This window comes from Strix aluco, chromosome Z (assembly GCF_031877795.1).
Source record: "Strix aluco isolate bStrAlu1 chromosome Z, bStrAlu1.hap1, whole genome shotgun sequence".
NCBI classification, from domain to species: Eukaryota; Metazoa; Chordata; class Aves; order Strigiformes; family Strigidae; genus Strix; species Strix aluco.
In genome coordinates this window covers 66050135-66072859 of record NC_133971.1, presented here as the reverse complement: position 1 = coordinate 66072859, position 22725 = coordinate 66050135, and the positions used below count along the sequence as shown (strand labels likewise).

The 22725-nt window shown below is 39.3% G+C and overlaps 1 protein-coding gene across 1 annotated transcript in view; it reads right to left on the bottom strand.

Moving 5' to 3' along the window:
• ROR2 (receptor tyrosine kinase like orphan receptor 2) overlaps positions 1 to 22725 on the bottom strand; it is a 169470-nt gene that overhangs the window by 8337 nt on the left and 138408 nt on the right. Inside the window, exons 5-6 of the mRNA XM_074812505.1 lie at positions 4507 to 4634; positions 787 to 1101 (exon numbers count right to left, since the gene is read on the bottom strand). Of these exons, the coding sequence (XP_074668606.1) occupies positions 787 to 1101; positions 4507 to 4634 (443 nt within the window). The remainder of the gene's footprint in view (positions 1 to 786; positions 1102 to 4506; positions 4635 to 22725) is intronic.

Below are 22725 nucleotides of genomic sequence, written 5' to 3'. Positions count from 1 at the left end.
AGACAATGGATATTCAGAATACTCTTATCACACTTTGAACTTTAAACATATATAGACTCTTGGAGCTTCCTTGTTGAACCTTGTAGGGGGTGGTGATTAATTGCTAGGAAACGGAGTAGGCAGAAAAATTGTCAGCACATAATTACTGACAACGGAACAGCCCTTCAACTCCTGGATGCAAATATAAATTCACGGAAGCAAGATCAATGTTTTCACCCATCCTGTGTGGGTGAAGAAAGACAATTACACTCCATACTCAATTTACAGGAATAATATTCTTGTGGATTTCCATATAGAAATAATGAACATTAAATGTTCAGTTTCTCAACAGATTTTGCCAGTGAAGCTTCCACAGCCTATCTGAGGTTTATTGACAGGTAAACAGAACTCACAAATAGCTGTATGGGGGATGTTTCACTCATCCAGAAAGGCACGGACTGAGCCAGAGGTGAGGACAGGCATGTGAGAAGGGAAGCCTGGAACACGTTGCTACCCCTCAAAAATCTGAGTCAAATCAGTTGTGTGAACACTGAGTTTTATAGCCCAGGGTGGTTGCTATAAAACTTTCCAGTAATAAGCAGCATCCTTTAAACTTCCTCGCCATCCTAACTGTACTTTACAGAAGTGCAAGATTATGGTCAGTATTAACATGATAAAAAGCAGTAGCATCCAGTATACCAGCACTTTCTTTACAAAAAGAGTGACTGATAAAATATTGTCCCTCAGACCCAACCTGAGGAAGCAACAAACCCTACTTTTTCCCAGTGATGAAACACCCAGACTTACACCGACTGAGTCTCTCCACAGGGATCCCGATCCTTATGCAGTTGGCAGCTTCCAAGGTGTCAGGTCGTGGGAGATCCTCACACTTAGGCAACTGTAGTTGCATCAAGATCAGGGGGTTTGACCTAGCAATGTTGTACTCCTGCCTACAGAGATCATTCTCCAGAACTTCACATTCATCCCGACACAGTTCCCGTGGCTTAGGGGTCCGAGAGCGCTCGTCACACAGGGGAAACACAAAGTGGCAGAAGGATGGTATAGCAAACTGTGAGCACTGATCAGACAAATGCGTGGAAGTGCCAATCATGGTAAATGCAGCTGGAAAGGAACAAAAATACTGCTTAAGTATTAATTAATGAGAAGCACAAGAAACGACATAATTTTAATCTCATTTGCCTTTTACAACTTTCATCTTTTCCTGAGGGTCTGAAAGACTACTGAGCAATAGGGAAATGAGGTCATTTCTACTGTAAAGGAGAGCTGACAAATGTAGAAAGCAAATCCAGCATTCCAGTGTCCCTCTGACATATGCACAGAGCTTGTAGGACCTCAGTTCCTACGAAGTTACCCAATGACTAGCATTGAGCAAACTGTTGGCGCTTGACTAATTTTAACTTAAAAGGATAAAGAGCGAAAGCAAGATATGCCTTCCAGGATACTAACATGTATTTCCTAAATTCCTAATTAGGTAAAATCTGAACAAGGATCACCTAAGCTTCTTCCTCCTGCAGACATTTTGATCACTAAACAAGACAAGTGTTTTTCAAGTCTTGACAGGCAAAAGGAAGTGTGCTATTGGTATTTGGGGAGATATAGCTATTATAGACACGAGAAGCCTAATAGCAGTGGTTTTGGGAAAAATGAATGTAATCAATCTCAGCATACTTATCACATTAAAACGAATGTCATAATGAATTAGGAACTTAATACTCCCCTTCAGCTCCCAGCATCTACGTACTAACATTTATCTGAGTTTCCTTGCACATTGCAAAGAACAGTCAAATGTGCATGTGCATCATGTGTCTGGGGATGAATCAAGCTTTAAATGTAGGAACATTCATTCCCACACTGGAAAGCATAATTTGTGTGTGAGGCTTGCTAGACTGCACGTTCCACCAACGCACACTGTAAAAAGAGAGGAAATGAGCAGTTCAAGTCATTCAGCAGTCTATTTACAACCTACAAATCAATTCTTTTGCTCTTGTCCAGCTCTCTCCTTTCAACCATCTATTTCCTGCTGCCACCTGCTATCAGAGAGTCTTCTGTCTCTTCCTAAACATCACACATGCAGCAAGCAGCACCAGCTCCAGCCTTTTGCACTGTTTACACCTTTGTTTATGTTAATACAGGAATGTTAACACAGGAATATAATTGTTTATCAGTCATTTAGGGAACACTGCATGCAAGCATATCAGGCCCCAAATGACAGCTGTGATGTGTGCTTGTCCTGAAGACTAACAGGGAAAAAATAAACCTGAAGGAGCGAAGAGGTTACTGTTGGCTATTTGAAACACCACACTAATTTTTGTGAAGGCATTACAGAATTTAGTCCAGCATGAGTGAAGAGTGCACAATTCACAATTGTGTCCTTATTCTGACGGGAGGCACAAAAGCCAGCAGGACTGTGTGGTGGCATCCAAGGGGTTTATTTTTTTAGTTATTAAACAAATATTAAACAGCACAGCAAAGACACTGCTAGCTACACATATCCACAAGTCAGGGGTCAGGTCCATGCACTCTTTATTGTTGGCCTTTCAAGTCACGTCTCAAATTCTTATCCAGAAACGTCTTTTTTTTAATAGAAGGATGCAATTCTCACCTAACCACATGGCCAGGACCGAACAGCACCAGGGGCGGTAGAGACAAAAGGAATGTATTTCACACATCAGCACAACAGGGAAATGAAAATCCAGAATGAAAATACTCAATAGACGTCTCGCCTGTAACCTTGTTAAATGTTCCTGGCGTCGGGCAGTAGGTGTCACCGTTTACCACGCACAGTCTCCCCTGAAGGCCCTAACGGCTCTGAGCACAAAGACCTTCCATCAAAAACTGCGTTTAGGAGGTATGGGCAAAAGTATAAGCAAAAGGTCAGCAGCAGTTACACGGCAGATTTTTTTTAATCTAACAAGTTACTGCAATTTCAAAAATACCCTGTCATTTGTACAGAGAACATCCAGTTGTGCAATACTTGTTTTACATATAAGAAGACTCATAAGAACCAAAGTATGCTGTGAAATCCTCAGCTTTATTTTGCAAAAGGCATTTGATACGTCCTTCAGATGTTTGAAAATGTGGTATTATTAATGGACTATCATTACTGTCTAACTAGGCACTGGGCAGCTCTACATGGTGGTTTTCCTAAAAAATAACAGTCCCATCAGAAATTCTCCTCAACTTCAGGACAGAGTCCCAGCCCCAAGGCTCCAAAATCTAACTGATAATCAGTGGCATTAGGGATCCAGCAGTCAGGTCATGAATGCCTATGTTGTATATTTCAGAGACAAGTATAACTTGATCACTAAACATTTTCTGAAAGATATCACAGTTTTTTGGTTATTTTTTTTAAAGAACATTATGAACCTAATTCATGGAGTTACAGATTTAATCATTTCAGATAGTTGAACATTCCCATACTGCTGACATACATCCAAACAGAACAGAGATTAAGTTGTAGAAGAAAAATGGTATCAATAGTATAGATTAATTAATGGTATAATGGTAAAACAGGCTGGAATTGCAACAGAGTACAGTAGAAAGGAGGGAGAGGACTGAATCGTAACAGCACAAGGAAAGACCAGCACCTGGATTTTGCCAGTCCCAGAATGTGATCACCAAATCAAGAACACAAAAAACCTGACCTGGATTTTTGGCTTGACAACGAGCCTTTAAGCTAAAATCTTTAAGGAGATAGAACTGACAAGTGAAGTCAAACTCTTTTTGGCAAGTAGTTATGTTAAAATTGCAGATTCAATTACTTCAGCCGTATTTGGCCAGATGCAAATGAACTCCTGATGGATGGCGTTAACTGGCCATGTATTATGATAAACAGTTTTCTCTATTCCACAAATCCGTTTGCTTGTTCTACTTGTGTACATCGGAGTCACAGCTGCTAATGCAGCTGACTGAGGTCCAGTTGCTGGGACAAAAACCCCTGTTGATGTACAGCCCATTAAAAGTCACTAAGGTTTTGGAAGCATGTTTGTGACTCTGTACCAAAGCAACGATCAGAGAAAGAATCAGCAGGGACAGAACACAGAAATGTTGACTCTTGTTTTACATAAATCAATGTGAAGTCCAGACTCTACCAGGATTATGCAACAGGGGAGGAAACCCAAGGTAAAAGTCACCACACATTTTTCAAGAAAATCAAAAACCACTAATTTTTTACTACATCACAAAACGATTTTTTAAAAAAATCTATTTGAATCCATCATGCAAAGAACTCCAGTATAAACTACAAGCTGTTAAAAAGTCAATGCTCTCATGTTTTACTTAATGACACAGAAGAAGCTTCTACACATAACAGCAGATATTCATCTTCCTTGCTCCAAATTTTGCTAACTGCACAAGTGGGAAATTGGCTTACCTTCTCTAAACCTTAATATAAGGATGTCTTAGTCATTGACCAATAAAACTGAAAAGTATGATAGCACTATTTATACCCGAATTGGATACTTTCATGAATGTTTTTTGCCCTGCCACAGCAATGTATAAGCTTACCAGTAATACGATTTTCAATTTCCCCTTGCATCTGGAGGGAGTCCACATAAATGGTCCTGTTTCCAATGATTCGTGCACACGCAATTCCCCTGTATGGCTGACAGAACCCGTCTTCATGGTAATCTTCTCTGCAAAAGACAGGTTAGGATTTTATAAGCAGATGTCTCGTTGTCCCAAAAGAATTTTTAATGAATATTTTCTTATCAAAGGAGAAAACCACAAAAGACTGTAAATCTGAAATTGTTCCATTCCCCAGGTGCAGCTTTCTCCACCAATTCTCTCTATACTACCTTGAAAGCATTAATGAGGCACCCTGTAAACAGCTCATTAGAGAAAGGAGTAAACCAAAACCCAAGATTAATTTAAAAATCATATGCTAATCATAATGGGATTTGACAGATGAATCTATTAAAAACCCTTTAGACTGACACAGCAACATAGATCTTGTTACACGTCCCCATGCACTTTTGGCATCTTGCTGCACCCAGTACCATTAGGCAAACGGTTGGTTCTCTTCCCCCACCTCTCTCTCCCTTTCTTCATTTCCTGTAGCGAACAGCAGAAGAGATCCTGCCAAGCTTTAATTAAAGCATGGAATAATTTTGAACTCTGAAATAGGTAAACAGAATAAAAAATAATCAAGGTTTTAACCTCTTTTTCTCTTTTCTCTAGTCAGAGTCAATGTCAAATTCCTCTTCCAACATATATTTTAATACATTTTTTCAAATCAACAGGGCTTTGGGCCAAATTTTACTCCCTTACATAAACATAAATATTTTGGCATACAAACACTAGTCTAAAGGCTCAGTGGTTCAACACATCATCCCCAAAGCCCCAGTAAATAATACAGAGCTGATCTGTAGATCATATACGTCTGAGCACTGAAAAGGGGCTTCAGAGTGAGAGCACTCTCAGAGTTAATAACCAGTATGCTGTGTGTTTCCTCTGGCACAGCACAGACTCTATGCTAGGATTCACTAGCCTGATGGATTCTCATCATGTCATTCACTGCATGATGGACCAAAAAAGGCATAAAACATAATCTAGAAAACCATGACTCTAGAGTAATCCTAGGTCACCCAAAAGCTCACTCAGGTTTTGTAACTAAACAGTCAGTTCAAAAGTCTGAGATACCTCTCTAATACCAGCAATTTTTGAAGTATTACTTCAATACTCTTCTTCCGCACTTTGCACTTTATTGTCTTTGGATATCAAGACCTGTTTTGTTCACCCATGTTTCCACTTCTCTTACAAATACCTTCACCCTTCCTTAGGGTGCCACATGAACAGGACAAAACTGTCAGTGAGTATGTGTAAAACCACGTAACTTCAGCTGGTCCAAATCAGTATGAAAACCTGATGCCTGACAACAAACACCATGATGAGCACATCACCCAACATCTACAGTGCCGAGTGCAGCCCTTTATTTCTGATAACTTATTCTGTCTTAGGAACTCTTCAGCACTGGAAGGTTGGGCAGGACTGTCCGTACAGTGTAGCCAAAAGCTGGAACCATTGAATCACCACTGGAGCAGCATCTCTCACTTTCCTCCCAGAAAGACAATGTATTAACAGGATCTGATCCATCACACAGCTGCTAGATAAACCATGGTGACATGAAGTGTCTCATGCAGTTGTTCTCCAGATCTGGCCTTTATTTCCTATCACATAGGATAGGAATTATTCATAATATTCATAAAGCAACATTTTGTCTACAAACTCTGAAACAAGTTTTGCTTCCACAGATATGTAAGTTTTTTATTATGGTGGATGAAGTAAAGGAGACATCTTTCAGGATCATTTAATTCCTGCAGTTTCACTCTCTTAACAAAACTTCTAATTCTTGCAACAATTGCATCATGACTGAAGGGACAAAATATGAAAGCATTTTGTCTGAGCCTGTTTTATGATCCTTGACCACCTTCATAGGAAGTCAGCAATTCCCATAAGGAGCTGAATGAATATGAAACCTCTATTTGACCTTTTCCTCAAGAGTAAATTCATACCCCTATCCTGCAGAACAAAGTCTGCAATGTATCTAACTGAAACTGTATCTCACACTTCAACTCTCAGTGCAGGGCTCTTTTGCCAGCACACACACATACACAAAATCTATAAAAAACAGCACTCCAAATAGCATGGGTTTGGTGACAAAAGCAGTGTGATTTCTTACTTAGCTCAGTTTATTTATTTCTGTCAAGAACAACTAAATACAGCTGAGATACTATATATACACACATATGCTTCCCTCTCCTGTGTTATAGTCAACTGCTGATTAAACTGGATATGACTATTACCATGGATGCAAGCAAAAGTAAACAGTAACCTGATGTCAGATACTTTGACAGAAGCTGGGCTGTTATTCTACATGCATCTTTGTCAGGTCAGGAAACTCAGTGAATAGTTTGACTAGTACTAGTATGGAGGGGACAAAATTACATTAGTCTTCTTAGCAAAATAGTTGATTTCAACAAAGCTGCAGAAGTGGCAGCACTTACAGTCTCCTTACAGATTACTCTTTCCCTCAGCTACATATACACTCAGCACATGGCAAAATGTCTGCAGCAAAAAGCAACCTGGGGGGAATCTGATAAAACCATGCAGGAGCAACATCATGCTCAGTTCAAACAGGAGCCTTTGGAACCATGTGCGGCTTTGATTTGTGCTCCAAACCATATGCCAGCAATTCAGTTGCTGATCAGAGCAAGAGTTAAAAGCTGCTGAAAATGGGCAGAAATACTGACTCTTCAATTTCCTGCTGCTTGAGCTGTAAAGTCTGCTCTCATCAAGAACCTTGGTAAAAGCAGAAATCTGACTCCACGGGAGGAATCCAGAAGAGTTCAATTTGTTCCACTTGCAGAAATCTTACAAGTTAATCACCATAGGTACTTTTTTACCTGTGTTCTTTATTGTTTCTTTATGAATGTTTCAAGATAGCATTACCTTTTGTTACTAGTGATTTTCTTCCATTTTTATACAACTTTTTTTTTTTTTTTTTTACAAAACAGAGTCAGGATCATCCTAAGTGTTGGCCTTTTTTTTCACCTTTGCTGGGGGGCAGTCTCAAAGACAGCGCACCTGGAACATGAATTTTCTCAGCACTCAATTAGAGTGGAGGTAAGGTATATTCTCCTATTGAGAGAACTCTCCTCCCAACTAATTATCAGATGCTTGACAAGAGTTTGGATTTGAAAATAAAATTGTAAAGAATCTGACTAATATTCCTAAAACCCCAACTTCCATTTCTTACGATGAATGCCATTAGTTTTCCAGGCCCATAAGGTGATCTTCTGCCAGAACAATAAGGTTAAGAACTATCCTTTCTAATAGAAAGCTAAAGTAGGAGAACTTTTTATTTCAGGCATGTGCAAATAAAAGCAAAACACTGATACTACTTTTATGTACAACATGGAGTGCCTCTAAGGTTGACCAGGCTTATCAAGTCTGAAAACATCTTGAAGAACCAAGCACTGATATTTACAAGTTCCTTATCACACATGCACTGCACTGCCTGATTAAACACAGTCTGCCTTCAGGTTTGTGGGCAGAAGAAGTCTGTCTGAAACGGAGAATTAACCAAACAAGCAATGTAGAAGATGCACATTCAGTGGTGCAGTACCAGTTGAATCTACTCTATAGGTCTATAAAGGAAGCACTGGAAAAACCAGGTGCCTCTGAATTGGAATAAAGGCCAGCATGCATGAATAGGAAGCTCTCTAGATGACGGTCATGCAAGACTTCCATAAGGTGGATATCTGCTCTAGAAGTATATGGAGAGATTTCTAGGTGTACTGCATGTGCTGCAGAAACATACTGAACATTGCCACCCCCATCCTGGCATTAAGCATTACTTTAATTTCACATGACACAGAAAGAATACCTAATAAAAGACTACAAAAAAAATACCTAGGAAACAATGAGGTTTTTCTTAACAGAAAATCTGAAATGCTGAAAGAATACATCTGGGCACAATACACTATATGGTATCTATGTAACACAATCTATTGCATGCAACTGTCACATCTGAACAGTCCAGAGGGCATATGAAACAAAAAAGTCCCAGTAAACGAAAGGCAACTGTCGAAATCCTGTTCAATACTAAATTCACTTTGTGAAGCACGTAAGTCTGATGAAAGCTTTCAGTATATACTTGGTGCCCCTGAAAACAAAGTGAGTGCAGACCTAGTGGTTTTGCTGAAAAATAAGAGAAAAGACAGGAAGGCATAACAATCTTTAGCAAGGGTTCACAAAGAGCATTCTGAAGCATAGTTGAGGAGTACTAGATATTTGCTAGTACAATAACTTTTTTCTGATTGCATTCCACAGGCTTAACTTACAAAGACAACACAGGGTTCTAAGTTAAATCTATTTCCTGAAAATAGAAGAGACACAACACTGTGCATCAGCACAAAACCTCAGAAATCCTCCAGGAAACTCAGAAAAACTTTTTTGATTGAATATATTAAAAAATCCAACTAATTTAATAATAGCCTACCAAGATACCATTGCAATAAAACGAACAAAAATGTTATTTAAAATTAAATTTGAGAACAATGTATTTTAATATATTCAAATAATAAATCTAGAAGTTATTTGGAGGGATACATCCTCAGCTTACACTTTACTGAAGTAAACAATACTAAACCAATTCATAGAATATAACAGGATATTCCAGAGGTTAGTTTTTAAAAAGATAGTAAAAACTTTGTTACAGCGACTTCCCACAGCAAACTAAGTACAGTTAAAATTTCTTATAAATCTTCCCACAGCAAATAATAAGCCTGAAGTTTTGACCCTCTTTCATATTGTCCGTGGGTTAAACAGCATTTAATTAAAAACTGTCAAATACTAGGAGAGGATATTAGGACTCCCCCTGATATTCCATTGCAAGTGGAGTGCAAAAGAGAGCACAAATGCACAGAAAACCAGTTAGACAGTGACAGACAAAGGAAAGGACAAAAGATTTATGTCATCTTATTTGCTACAGGTAGAGAAATACAACATTTGGTATATGGTCACTCATCTTGTGGGAAAGTCTCAGAGATTTTGATAGCTACATCTTGAAAACTGATGGCAGAAGCTGTGTAAAGAGGATGATTATGATCGACAGTGAGATCAGAGGGAAAAAGACAGGCATCATATTTCAGATTATAAGTTTACTTAGCCTGATGTGTAGCTACTTCATAAACATAAAGCACACAAGTTAAATGACCTGCAGTACAAAGAATTAAAGGAATAAAGAGTTTATGTTTCATCAAAGAGAGGCAAATCACTCTGACTTGAGGGAAGGGCATTATAAAGGGATGCAGTAAAAACTCAGGAATTTCTGTTTTTAATATACGTATGAATTCATGGTTTATTTATACTGCATCTCAAAATCAGGACCTCTTATAATCTGGCACTATAGCTCTTGTAATTTGTTACCCTTACTCTTGACATGTATCATATCATAGTCCCAGGGAGTGAACTCGATTCACACAAGGGGATCACTTTTCAATGGCTAAAATGAGTTCACATCTCCAAATATTCACTCCCTCTCACTGAAACAGGTCACAGAGAAGATCTGGGAGAAGAGATACATACTACCCTTGACATGTGCCATATCACAGCTATAAAATTTGCCTCCTGTCAAAAACAAAGGGAATTTATATTAATGTTACCATAGAAAAATACTTGGTACTTCCTAATCAGGTTTGTATATTTACCTTTCAGGGAAAATATTAAATAAAACACTCAATTTCTTGTTTCACCATGAATTAAAATTTGCCAGGAGTGTTGTCTTTTAAAGTAATAGTTACAGTAGGCTATAAAATTGCTCCTTATCGCAGGCCTCCTGTTGTGCACAGGAGGATCAATTCAAGTTTTACTACTGGCATTAACACAACTGAGTTATAAATATTTGATGTAGGAAAAGAACAGGATTTTTCAAAACCAGTATTGCCTGAACTACTATTCATCAATTGAGAAGGGCTTGGCTAATGCCAGGTGCTCCTGACATTGCCCATAACTTCTGTCCATACTGGGCAGAAATTCAGTAACATGCACAAATGGATTGGAGGTTCTAGCAAAGTTTCCAAAGTCCAGATGTACAGGAAAACCTAAAAAAAAAACCCAACCCATCCATGAACTATAAAATACAAAAAACCCCACTGTCCTGGTTTCAGCTGAGAGCGTGTTAATTCTCTTCCTAGTAGCTGGTACAGTACTGTATTCTGGATTTAGTATGACAATAACATTGGTAACACACTGATGGTTTAGTTGTTGTTAAGCAGCACTTAACCTAAGTCAAGGATTTATCAGTTTCCCATGCTCTGTCAGCAAGGAGGTGCACAGGAAGCTGGGAGGGAGCATGGCCAGGACAGCTGACCCGAACTAGCCAAAGGGATATTCCATACCATAGGACAACATGTTCAATACAAAAACTGGGGGGAGTTGGCCAGGAAGGGCCAATCGCTGCTCAGGGACTGTCTGGGCATTGGTCAGTGGGTGATGAGCAATTGCATTGTCTTTTCTGGGTTCTATTTCTCTCTCTTTTTGTTATCTTCATTTTCATTACTATTATTATTATTACTACTATTATTATTATTATTAAATTTTCTTTTATTTCAGTTATTAAACTGTTCTTATCTTGACCCACAAGTTGTACTTTTTTTTGATTTTCCTTCCCACATCACCAGGGGTGTGGGAAGGGGTGAGCAAGCAACTGCATGGTGCTTAGTTCCTCGCTGGGGTTGAACCATGACACCTACACCTGCATATCTGTATGTACCCTGCCTGTTGTAGCCAAGAAAAGGATGGCAGGGACAATTTCACTGCTGCCTCAGGCCCCTACCTGGATGAAGACGCCCTGCACCCATGTCATGGGAGAAGAGCACAGGCTTCCTGCCCTACCTGTATCCATGTTCTGAACAAACAGTTTCATTCTCTGACCAAAGGTTTATCTGCAAATAACCCACCTTTCCGGCACATAAAATCATTGTTTGCACATATTCACCCACATCTAAAGATCAGCACTCCTGGGATATCAGAAAATACCCATCAAAGCAGTTAACACCTCAAAGAGAGACTTCACTGAAATACAAGAAGGACATAAAAACTTTTCCCACACACTAAAGGAATGTAATAAATAGTATCAGAAATGGAGTCTAGTGTTAAAAAGTCAAAAACTAACAGGCAGGGGAATTTGTATAAATAGTCATAGCTCAGTTGAAGTCAATAGACCTATGACAATTTACACTCACCAGAGATATGGCTCATGAACTTTGCTACCAGATGCTCACTGAGTGTAACAAGAGACCCCAAAAGCAAGATTCTCTTACGTCTAGCATACCACTTAGATTAAACATTAACAAATAGCATTTATTTCTGTGCTTTTTATCTGAAAAGTAGTACATAACAGAATTCCTAACAAAATGTAAAGTCACGTTTACTGAACAGAGCAATTGTGCTGCATTTGATTTGAATATTTAACTGCTGATTTCTAAAAGAGTATGTTGCGAAGTGAAACTCCAGATTCCATGTCTAAGATCAGTAAAAAATAACAGTTGATCTTTATTCTGCTGATTCTACTAAATGATAAATTTGTAACTGTTAATCATAGGATTTGAGACACCATTTTAAGTCAGGTAATAGCTAAAGCAATTCATTGAAGTGTCATTAGTGAAAACACAGATGCAAATGGACTTAGCGTTTGTGACGAACTAGAGCAAAGTAACTTGTTTGTCAAACAGCAACTTGTAAACAACCACCTTATTTTTAGCCTACTGCAATTATTTCCACAACAGATTATAAAATCAGTATTTTTAAACACAGAACTCAGGCTTCAAAGTCTGTCTCTCAAACATAGTCCAAACAATGTTTTAAACATATTTTCTGAAGTTACCATGAACGGAGGATGTTTTTAATGCAAGGTATTTAAAAAGCACTTAAATACAAGAAAGGGGGAGGACATCAACAGGGTTTAAGCATACGGCTTCACTGAATCATGAACCAAATTGTTCTCCTCACTAGGCACTGCCTTTAGTGGGTGTCAGCACTCCTAGCTGAGCCTTGCTAAAAGATACCATTTTCAATTAAAGTGGATAAAATCAATGGAAAATGGTATTGCCCTCCTTTCTTTCACAGAATTATCTATCCTCTGTCATTCCTATAATGAGAAAAACACACAGCTCTCACTAGTGAAGATATAGGAAAGAACCGAACATATAAAACTGTGGCGAGATGCTCATTAGATAACACTACATGCTGCTGTGGTTTGACGGTATCACAGACATTCACATATTTATTATTGCTTTACATACTTGGAAAAGGTTTCAGTGTACCAAAAACTGTTGATGTTCTCAAGTACGGTAACCATATCAGAAGTATAGACATGGGTGTCAGGATGGCTCTAACTATAGTATCCTGTGTAAAACAGTCAAGGAAGGAAAGCTAAACAAGGACACCTACATCTTGAATTTCTGCAAGGAACAGAGGATTGTCCCTGGAGGTATAACCAGCCATAATCCCCTGATTACCACATGTAGCTTCACACAGATGATCTAATATTACTTCTACCTACCAACTCTCTCTGTCAATTTACTCAAACGACATTTTTGTAAATTCTCCCTCTGCTTTCATAGGTGTCAGCATGTTGGGATGAAATCTTGAAATCACATGAGTCAGCTGTCAATCCAAAGAAGGCTGCAGGTCTGTTTTGCTGAGTGTCAGGTTACTCAAGAATTGGGGAAAAAAACTTCAGAAAACTAATTTCAACATATGGCAATGTAGACCTGGCCATGCAACATTCCCACTTTTCACTTAGCAAATAAATCACTATGAGTCTTCCTCCCCACCCCTTTTTTTTTAAGGCATGTTATCCCTCTCAGTGTGTTACGATTGTCTAATAAATGGTCTCCATCTGACATCCCCACGGAAAAACAGCAGGGCCAATGAGGTCTCTTGAAGAGCCTCTATCAAGGAGCTCCCTATTTCCCCCACTGCCAAAGAAAAGCAAAATTCTTCTTTGTTTTTATCCTTCCACCTCCTGCCATACCATCCTGAGTAAGTACACACAGGTCAGTTCCAAAAAGGTCTTGGAAGTGTCCACCAGCTGAAAATGTCATTATAGCCGCTGCCACATCCAAGCAGCAGTAATACTGGTAGGGGGCATCCTGGGCAGCACAGAGAGGGATTCAGCAATGGGGCTGCCAGCATCTTGAGGTCAGTGCAGGGGGCAGAGGGCTTCGCCTGGGCTTCTGTGCTATACCAAAGGAGGGATGTAATGGAAAGGACAGAGATAAAAGCCCATGTTGGCTGCCTGGGGGATGGGAAAGCCATCGAGGAGAAGGAGTGAAGGGCAGCTTTGATGGCTGTGATGCCATGGGAGGGAGGGAGGGAGGGAGGGAGGGAGGGAGGGAGGGAGGGAGGGAGGGAGGGATACCGGGCCTCACCGAGGGGACTGGTCAGTGGTTTGGGAGAGGGTGAGAGAAGGGCAGCCCGCCTTCTGCCAGGCTGCTCCAACCTTGTCTAGTGCTACCCTCACCCCACTCCATAAAAGCCACAATGGATAAGCATAATATAATAAACTATTAAAAACAAAACAAAAAAATCTTTAAAGTTTTCAGCTAGATATTTATGCATTGTGATTTAGCTACACAGGCAGATTTTATGCCCCAATAGAAATCTTGTACTATTGTTCAGTTCATTAAAATCCATTGATGGAATTTTATATAAAATATAAAATATATTTTACATATTTTATATTACCAGGAAGACAGGTAAGAGGTAGAAAATCTTGAGAAAAGAGAAGACTAAGAAAGCATGATCAAAAATAGCCAGTTATATAAATCCAAAGTGAAGGGGAAGTTACAAGAAAGACAACGGAATAATTAAAAAACCCCCCAAAATCCCATGGAAGTGCCTCAAGCTTTCCATTTTGGGTTTTTTTTGTGAATGATGGGAAATGCAAGTTTTCTGAAAAGTGATTCTTAGCTTTATAGTAGAGGTTAAAATGTTAAGACATTTTTGTAAAAAATAATTGTTAAAAAACGTTATTAATTAAAAACTGTTTCAGAATTAAAAATGTTTTAACTGACCATGCCATTAAAAATGTGATCACTTGTGAAAGTATCTGAACAAATGAAAAAATGAAAATAACTGTTCTGGTATAACTTTTTCCTTCTTTTTTCTTTTTTTTTTTTTTTTTTTTAAAACATAAGAAAGGTGGTTTTTCTGTTTCAACTAACACAGAGATTATACATCTGATAGCAGAGAGCTTTGTAAACCAGCCAGAAATTATCATAACATCAGCTATAAATTGGTTACCTAATTATATGTACATGCAAGTGTTCATCTTCAAAGGCTTTCAAAGAATATTTTTATTAAAACTACAGAAACATCAACTTTAAATACATCTAAGCAACAATATTAAATACTTGTTAGCTTCTCTGTTACTTTTTATGGGTAGAATATGAACTACTTATTCTAGGCAATGTTGCAGAAAGTTACAGTTTGTGAATACTTTCCAATGTTAGAGGCTGTTTTCATAGCTGCTCTCAACTTTGTAGAATTTATTTGAGCTGAAATTTTCCATGGTCCAAAGCTAATTTTAAAATTTATTATTTTTTTTAAACTTCAAAAAAAATGGTTAAGGTGTTTCAAAAAATGAGGCCAGAGAAAATGACCATTTTTCTCTATAGGAAGAAAAAATAAATTAAAACCCAAACCAAAACCACTACCAGCAAAAGAAGCAGACAGTTGATTGTGATGCTATCGTGTTGCCTTGCTAGAACATACCTATTGCTGATCCCATGAAACACTACCCGAATTTGTCCAGCCTTTATGTCATTTCCATTTTCATGTGCTCAGCCCAGCCTACGAGAGTGTAGCTGATACATTCTCCAAATATCCCACCTACAGCAACTTTTACAGTGCTGTGTGAGAAAATAAAAATGCTTGGCACCCTTGTCAGGGCAAGTGCCTAAGGCTAATGGAGGCAATGGTACGAGGACTTTGCCGAGCACTCAGGAGGACAGTGGCTATGGAAGTGGGAAGAAGAGGCAGGTCAGGGATGCATAAAGGGGCCACCACCAGGAGAGCACACAGTCTCAAAAATCTCAAGCAAAACCTAGTATTTTTGTGTCTCACCATTTCTTTCTGTCAACAGATGAGTTAAGTATGTGTCTTCTCTTTTGGGCTGGTCTGTACTGAGGACAGCAGTCTATTATTAGCACTACCCACTTGTCGGCTGGCTCCAGTGACTGAGGTCTGGGTGGAATGGCTAAGGAATCCAGTACTCAAGTAATAATTCTGGTGTGTCATCATAATTCCACGTAACAAGATTGTTAATTTTTTCCAAATGAGGAAAATTAGCTTTTTCTGCACAGGAAGTCATATGTCAGTTTCAATCAAAGCCTCTGGAGTTCTCAAGAATTAAGAATAAAGAGCCACTGAAGAGGGTAGAAATTAACCACCTTTGGCTCTGCAGCTACCCTTTGTTGGGGCTAGGGACACAGCACCCTGAATCACCCAAAACTGCTGGAAGGCCTGGGTATCCATCCAGCCCTCATGTAATCCCAAATGGTTATTTCTCTATACTCTTCTTCCTTTGGATTTAAAACCATTTACTGAATGTTTATCAGACCTTATTTTGAAAGACTCCTCTCTTTTTTTTTTTTTTCCTATGTACAACCAACTAAGGCCTGAATGGCATATATTTTCATTTAAGTCTTCCCATAATATAATAATGGATACTTCATTGCATCTCAGGCAAAGCAAAATATCTCACATTCCGAAGTCAGGGTTACAACTTATTTCCAGATGCCACACACATGATGCTATACAAACATTATTATCTTGATAGGCTGTAGTACCAGCACCACAGCTCTGTAAATTATCTAATTGAGATTAACATTAATAAACTCATCAAGAATCAAAACATGTAGAAAACTCAATTAGGAAATCAAATGCTTCTCCAAGTTTAGCATTACAATATTTAGTTCTTAATGCTTGAAAACTAAGATTCTGTATATACTGATGTATCTGTCAGTCTGAATGACAGAAAATTTAAAAGTACAGTGATCACCTATTGCACATACTTGATGGAGTGCCTGAGTCTTGGAATTATTGATTTTGTAATATATTTTTGCTTTTCTCTTTTCTCCTCGATCTAATGCTGAAGTAAAAAATATGCAGCTAAACTCTGTTACCCACTGAGGTTGTCTTTTCCACGTTAATTACCAAACACCACATGAACACACTACCTTGCAGCACCAACATGGGGAACATTACCACAGCAGTCAGAGTCAAAAAGCAGCTACAGTTTTAACTTTGTTAACAGAGCATACCCACAAGCATGCCTTTGTTCTATCTTTCAGATTCTGGTGTTATTTAGTGGAAACATGTAACATTTTACAGTTCTACTCATGATCTTAAGAGTATTTTCATACCTAAATGGTCCTATGACTTTATGTGATAAACTAATCTACTACAGAAGAAAATAAAAAGACAGTCTGCACTGCTCCTGTTGAAAGCATAGAAGATTTGTTGCTGTGTGAAACTATTTCCTTCTACTGTTTGCTGCTAAGACAGACTCTTCTTCCCTTGGGGGTAACACAGACTTTCTGTTTTGGGGATTGAGGTAACATTGCATGTGTTCCTTGGGGAGGTACAATGCGCTGGCTGAACAGCAGGGTTCAAGGTGTTGTAGTGAATTGGGCTACATCAGGCTGGTGGCCAGTCACCAGTGGTGTTACTCAGGGCTCAATTCTAGGGCCAGTTCTGTTCAACACTTTTATTAATGACCTGGAGACAGGAGTTGAATGCACAGTTGGTCACTTTGCGGATGATACTAAACTGGGAAGTGCTGATAGATTGGAGCATTAGGCAATCATCAATGGCATGAAATTTAACAAAAACAAATGATAGCTTCTGCACCTGGGATGGAGGAACACCAGACACATGTATAAATTGGGAGAGAAGCAGTTGGAAAGCAGCCTGCGGGAAAGGGATCTGGGGGTGCTGGTTGACACTAAGCTCAATAGGAGCCAGCAGTGTGCCCTGGCAGCCAGGTGTGCAAACAGCATCCTGGGGTGCATCAAACAGCATAATCAGCTGGTCAAAAGAGGCAGCTATCCTGCTGTATTTAGCGTTGCTGTGGCCTCACCTTGAATACTGTGTGCAGTTCTGGGCCCCATGATTTACAATGTGTCCAGAGGGAAACAAAGCTGGTGGAAGGGCTGGAAGGCATGTCCTGCAAGGAGTGGCTCAGGAGTCTGGGTTTGTCTAGTCTGGAGAAAAAGAGGCAAGGGGTGACCTCATTGCTCTCTACAGCTTCCTGGGGCAGGGAAGTGAAGAGGGATCTGCTGACCTCTTCACCCTAGCATCCTCTGATAGGATGCATGGGAATGGTTCAAAGCCTCATCAGGGGTAGTTCAGAGTAGATATTAGGAACCATTTTTTTACCAAGAGGGTGGTCAAACACTGGAACAGGCTCCTTAAAGAAGTGGTTGATGCCTCATGCCTGTCAGTGCCCTAAAAAAATGCATTTGGTCAATGCCCTTCATAACAGGCTTTAACTTTTGGTCATTCCTGGAGTGGTCAGGCAGTTGAGTTGGACTAGATGATCGTTGTAGGTCCCTTCCAACTGGAACGGTGGCGTGGCATGGCGTGGCGTGGCATTCCATTCCATTCCATTCCATTCCATTCCATTCCATTCCATTCCATTCCATTTTAATTTCCTTTCCTATCCTATCCTATCCTATCCTATCCTATCCTATCCTATCCTATCCTATCCTATCCTATCCTATCCTATCCTATCCTATCCTATCCTATCCTATTCCTTTAACCCTCTACTCATTGTTTTGCATTCTGGAACTACTTTATTGGCATTAGGCATGTGAAAAAATTGAGTTTTTTCATGGTATTTTTGCAAGACTGAATCAGATGAAAGTATCAGGATATCTATATGCAGGTCAGCCTGCTGAGAGTGTACCAGTAAAGAGACTGATTTCCCAACTTGAAGGAAAGTATGGTGAGGCAGGGGTAAACATGTTTTCTGGCCTGCAAAATGAACTGTTAGAAAAACCAGGGGGGGTGCACGGAGAACTATACGCATGTGTGTGCACACATATGTACAAAAGCAAAGTTTCTGTGATGAATATCAAATATTTTTGTGCCCCACCTAAAGTGATCTTCTGCCCCTTCTGTGTTATTATCAGATTGAACAAAATGAGAAATGGTACACTTAGGACTGACCTTTCTGAGGAGCATGAGAGAGACTGACGATGAGACATGCTTCTTGCAGCCTTAATTTTTAGTGTAGCATTACCTCAAATACTTCAGATTTTAGACTTAACACAGCAGTATCAATTTAAAAGAGCAGGATTTCTTACTACATTTGTTAGGGGTTTTTTTGAAAAAACAATGTGTTCTATCAATCTTAATGTTATTTAGTTTTGAATGGAAATGTTCAAATTTTAGCAGTGTGTACCATCTGTTTCACCTTCTCCCAAGTACACTAAATTAGTTGCATGTATAATTTGTTTGCCTCTTTCAAACTGAAATGGACAACAAAATAACAGAAAAGTAGGAGAAAATTAACCATAAAGCCATAAAGATTGAAAGGAAGATTTACGGTGTGGTGTTACAACATTATCTCATTTTGTTAAATTACCTACTTTTCATTAGAATAGTGTTCCTTTATCTTTGTGCCTAACTATAACATTCACTCTTTCTTTGTGTGCATTTAGAGGCTATTCAGCATAGTAAGGAACTCTAATTAAGCTCGATGTGGCATCAAATGCTGACAGGAAGTCTCAGGGACATGTAACTGTCCTTTTGTAGGACATACAATAAATACTTTGAAAGCCATTTAAGCTACTGAAGGAAGGGCAGGAGGAGGAAGTAAAATCAAAACAAACTAAAGATCCGCTGGTTATATCAGGGATGACCAACAGATGCAGTAGCTACCTGCCAAAAGGCCAATGGCCATTAATACTTTGAATATCAATTTAAATATATCCTTAAACAGATTAACAAATGTCTTACTTGGCTTTCAACTTTGGTAGTTTATTTCTCTGAGCTGCCCAAACCTAAGCACCTGCTGCTGATCTGGAATTTACTGGAAGAGGGCACGTTGGGGTCACATATTTACAAAGTCAGAGCTGTATTTGGCTCTTCACCGTACATTGCACATCTCAGAGTTACACCTTACAGTTTGCCTGACAGACAGCTGTCTGGCTATCAAAAACCTAACCACCGCTCTGCAGAGTAGGAAGCAGGCTCTCCCAGCACAGAGGCTGTGGGTAAGTTCTCCCCTACAGAAAGAATCAACTTCCTTTAATATCCACCTACAAGCTTAAATTTTGGAAAGCAGAACTCTTAGGAAAGAAAGTGTTTTTGTGTGCTTTGGTGTACTGGGTGCTATAGCCCCATATATAAATGTGAAGTGGTAAGCGTTACGTTCATTAGGTGCTTGATCCAACCCATTTAAAAGTATCTTGACAGTACTGCTAATCACACACAGGAAGGCGCTTCCTCACATTTAACCCTGAATTAGATTAACTGTAAGAGGAGACAGAAGTGTAACTAACCACTTCTTCCCCAGGTATTTGGAAACCTTGCCTAACAGCAGGCAAGTCCCATAGGGCTGCTTTCTTGTCTTTGCAACCAGGGTCTCTACCTAAAGCAGTGCAAAATAGTTGCACTACACCCTAAGTCTCAGGGCCGTTTGATTCACACAGTAGCAAAAAGAAAGTAAAACTTCCCTGGTGGTCTATTTTTAATGACCTTTGCATATGCTTGGCTTCCCTTTGGGTTTTGGGCATTTCTGAACAGCATGGATTAGTGAGCATAACAGATTGAAACAAACTATTATCCGTTTTTCTGTATTCCCTGGCAGGTTCTTTCCTTTGTTCTTCCCTTCCTTTGAAGGAAAGGAGAAAACTACCACTTGCAATAGTTCCTCCAGCTAACAAGTTGCAGGAATACAAACACTTGTGTCTACTCTAAGATGTTATGCATATTAGTTTAAATACACATCTGGCTTTTAAAATTAGTCAATTTTGTAAGCACATAATGAATTTCTACTTCTAACACTAAATAATATAAAATGCATTAGATCATTTATTCACTAGCGATTAGAAAATATTTAAGTGGAAGATTAAAGCTGAAGAAATAATGTAGTGTGGGAAAAAGCTGGGATCTCATGTTGTGCAAAGCAATCCAGACCAGTACTTCCACTGCCTTGAATTACACATATTTGGGGTTTTTGATGAGAAAAAAATATATTTTCTAAAACACAAAAGTAAGATTAGGATAAAAATTCTGCAGTTTCCATTGCAAGACAGAATGTCAGCTTCTTCTGAGTGTACTCTAAAGCTCTGAACAGACCAGAGTATACTTTTCAGTTATGTATTATTTGTGACACGATATACTTATGAGCCCTACTAGGCTGTATCCTACATAGCTAGAGTAAAAACAATCACTATACCAAAAAATTACACTCTAAAACAGGTAAGAGAGAAAAGAATATGTAAAATGGTTTAGTGCAGCCTTGGTTTCAGTTCCCTCCTTCCTCTACAAATTTCCTGTCTTGGCCTCAGCGACTGTCAAAGGCCATTTAAACTGATGGACTCAGAAGCATATCCGAGACTGTGGATCAAAGTTCCCTGAAAGCAGCCCCAACCCCACCCCAGGGTGAAACACAGCCTCCCCCCACCAATCTTGAACGAAAAAAGGAAACTGACACACAGTTGAATTGCAGCATGTTCCAGCCAGATTCCCAGATTGGATTGTGAGGGAGCCAGGAAATCGGTCAAGGCAAACACATGCTGCTTAATGTAGACCAGCCCAAGATAATCTGTGCCTCAGTTCCTCATTCATAAAATAACATTCCATGCTTTATGAGGAGAGAATGTACCCTGAACATTTTGAAATGATCTGATCCCATAATAGAGGAAGGCAAAAAATTGCCAAGATCGACCATCTCCATTTGATGGAGAGACAAAGGTTAAACAACTTGCTGCAATCACACATGGAGACAGAAGCACAGCCAGAAATTTAATCCAGACCTCTAAAATTACAGTCCAGTGTTTTAATGACAAAATCCTTCTTCCCTGATTAAAACAGGAAACCAGAAGACAAAGTATGTGCTTATTCTGTAACTTCAACATATTACCACAAATATCTTAGAAAAATATATATCCTTCAAATATAGTCATCTCACCAAGTGTATATTTTGATGAAACAAAAGGCATGCATCTTGTTCTGGAGGAGGCCCATCACTGAACACCTGGTCCTCATGGGCCTGAATAAACACTGTAACTTCTGAGTTAAGACAACCTTGTATTGGTTATAAAAACATCTGTTTATGTGAATTTTAAGATAATCTTGTATAATTTACAAGATTAAAAATGTTATCAGTGGCTGAACTGCACTGGGACTAAAGAGTATTTGCCATGCCACCTGAGGAAAGGAGGAAGATATGAGTGGTGCTGCCGTTTGATGATAAAGTATTCTTCCTTTTTTACGTGATGTTGGGTGCCTTTGGCTTGCCAGACACCTTCAATTTACAAAACTACTTGCCCCTATAGCTACTGCCTTTTATCTGGAAGACCTCAGCAATGGGCAGGGAGATGGCCTCAGGGTGAAGTGCTCTGATGATCCACTTCTTTCCACTCTCTTTCCCACGGCCCCATATTCCCTTTTCCACCTTACAATTACACAGAGATTTGTCACATGGTGAAAACACACTTGCCTCCATCATAAAGCTGTATGACTGACGTTTACATCATGCAGAAGGTCCCCTTTCAGTCACAGAAGGGATGTGCTTTGGCTATGTGTCGGGGTCACCATTAGCCAGGGTCCTTATTTCTCCATGCGGGAACAGAAACGACACAACACCAATGTGATGATCAGGTCATCCATCTTTTTTTTTTTATTCCTTTTCTGGTTACATTTATACTCTACTAAGTTCCGTACACGCACTCATCTATCTTCTAATAGGCTACAGGTCATCTACACGCGCTGTTCACGCGCCTCTACAAGCATTTGCATTGGTTAATTGCAATTAGCACGTAAAGCCCCAAACTTGCCAAAACTCCCTTATCTCATACCCTGTTTTGCTCAGACTTGTGTGCTTTTGCTGACCACAGGTGTTTCTCACTTATCTGCTATCTTGTGAGTTTTTGCCAGCCTTATTTTGCTGGCCTTGTCTTCGTCCTTGCATTCTTCTGTCTG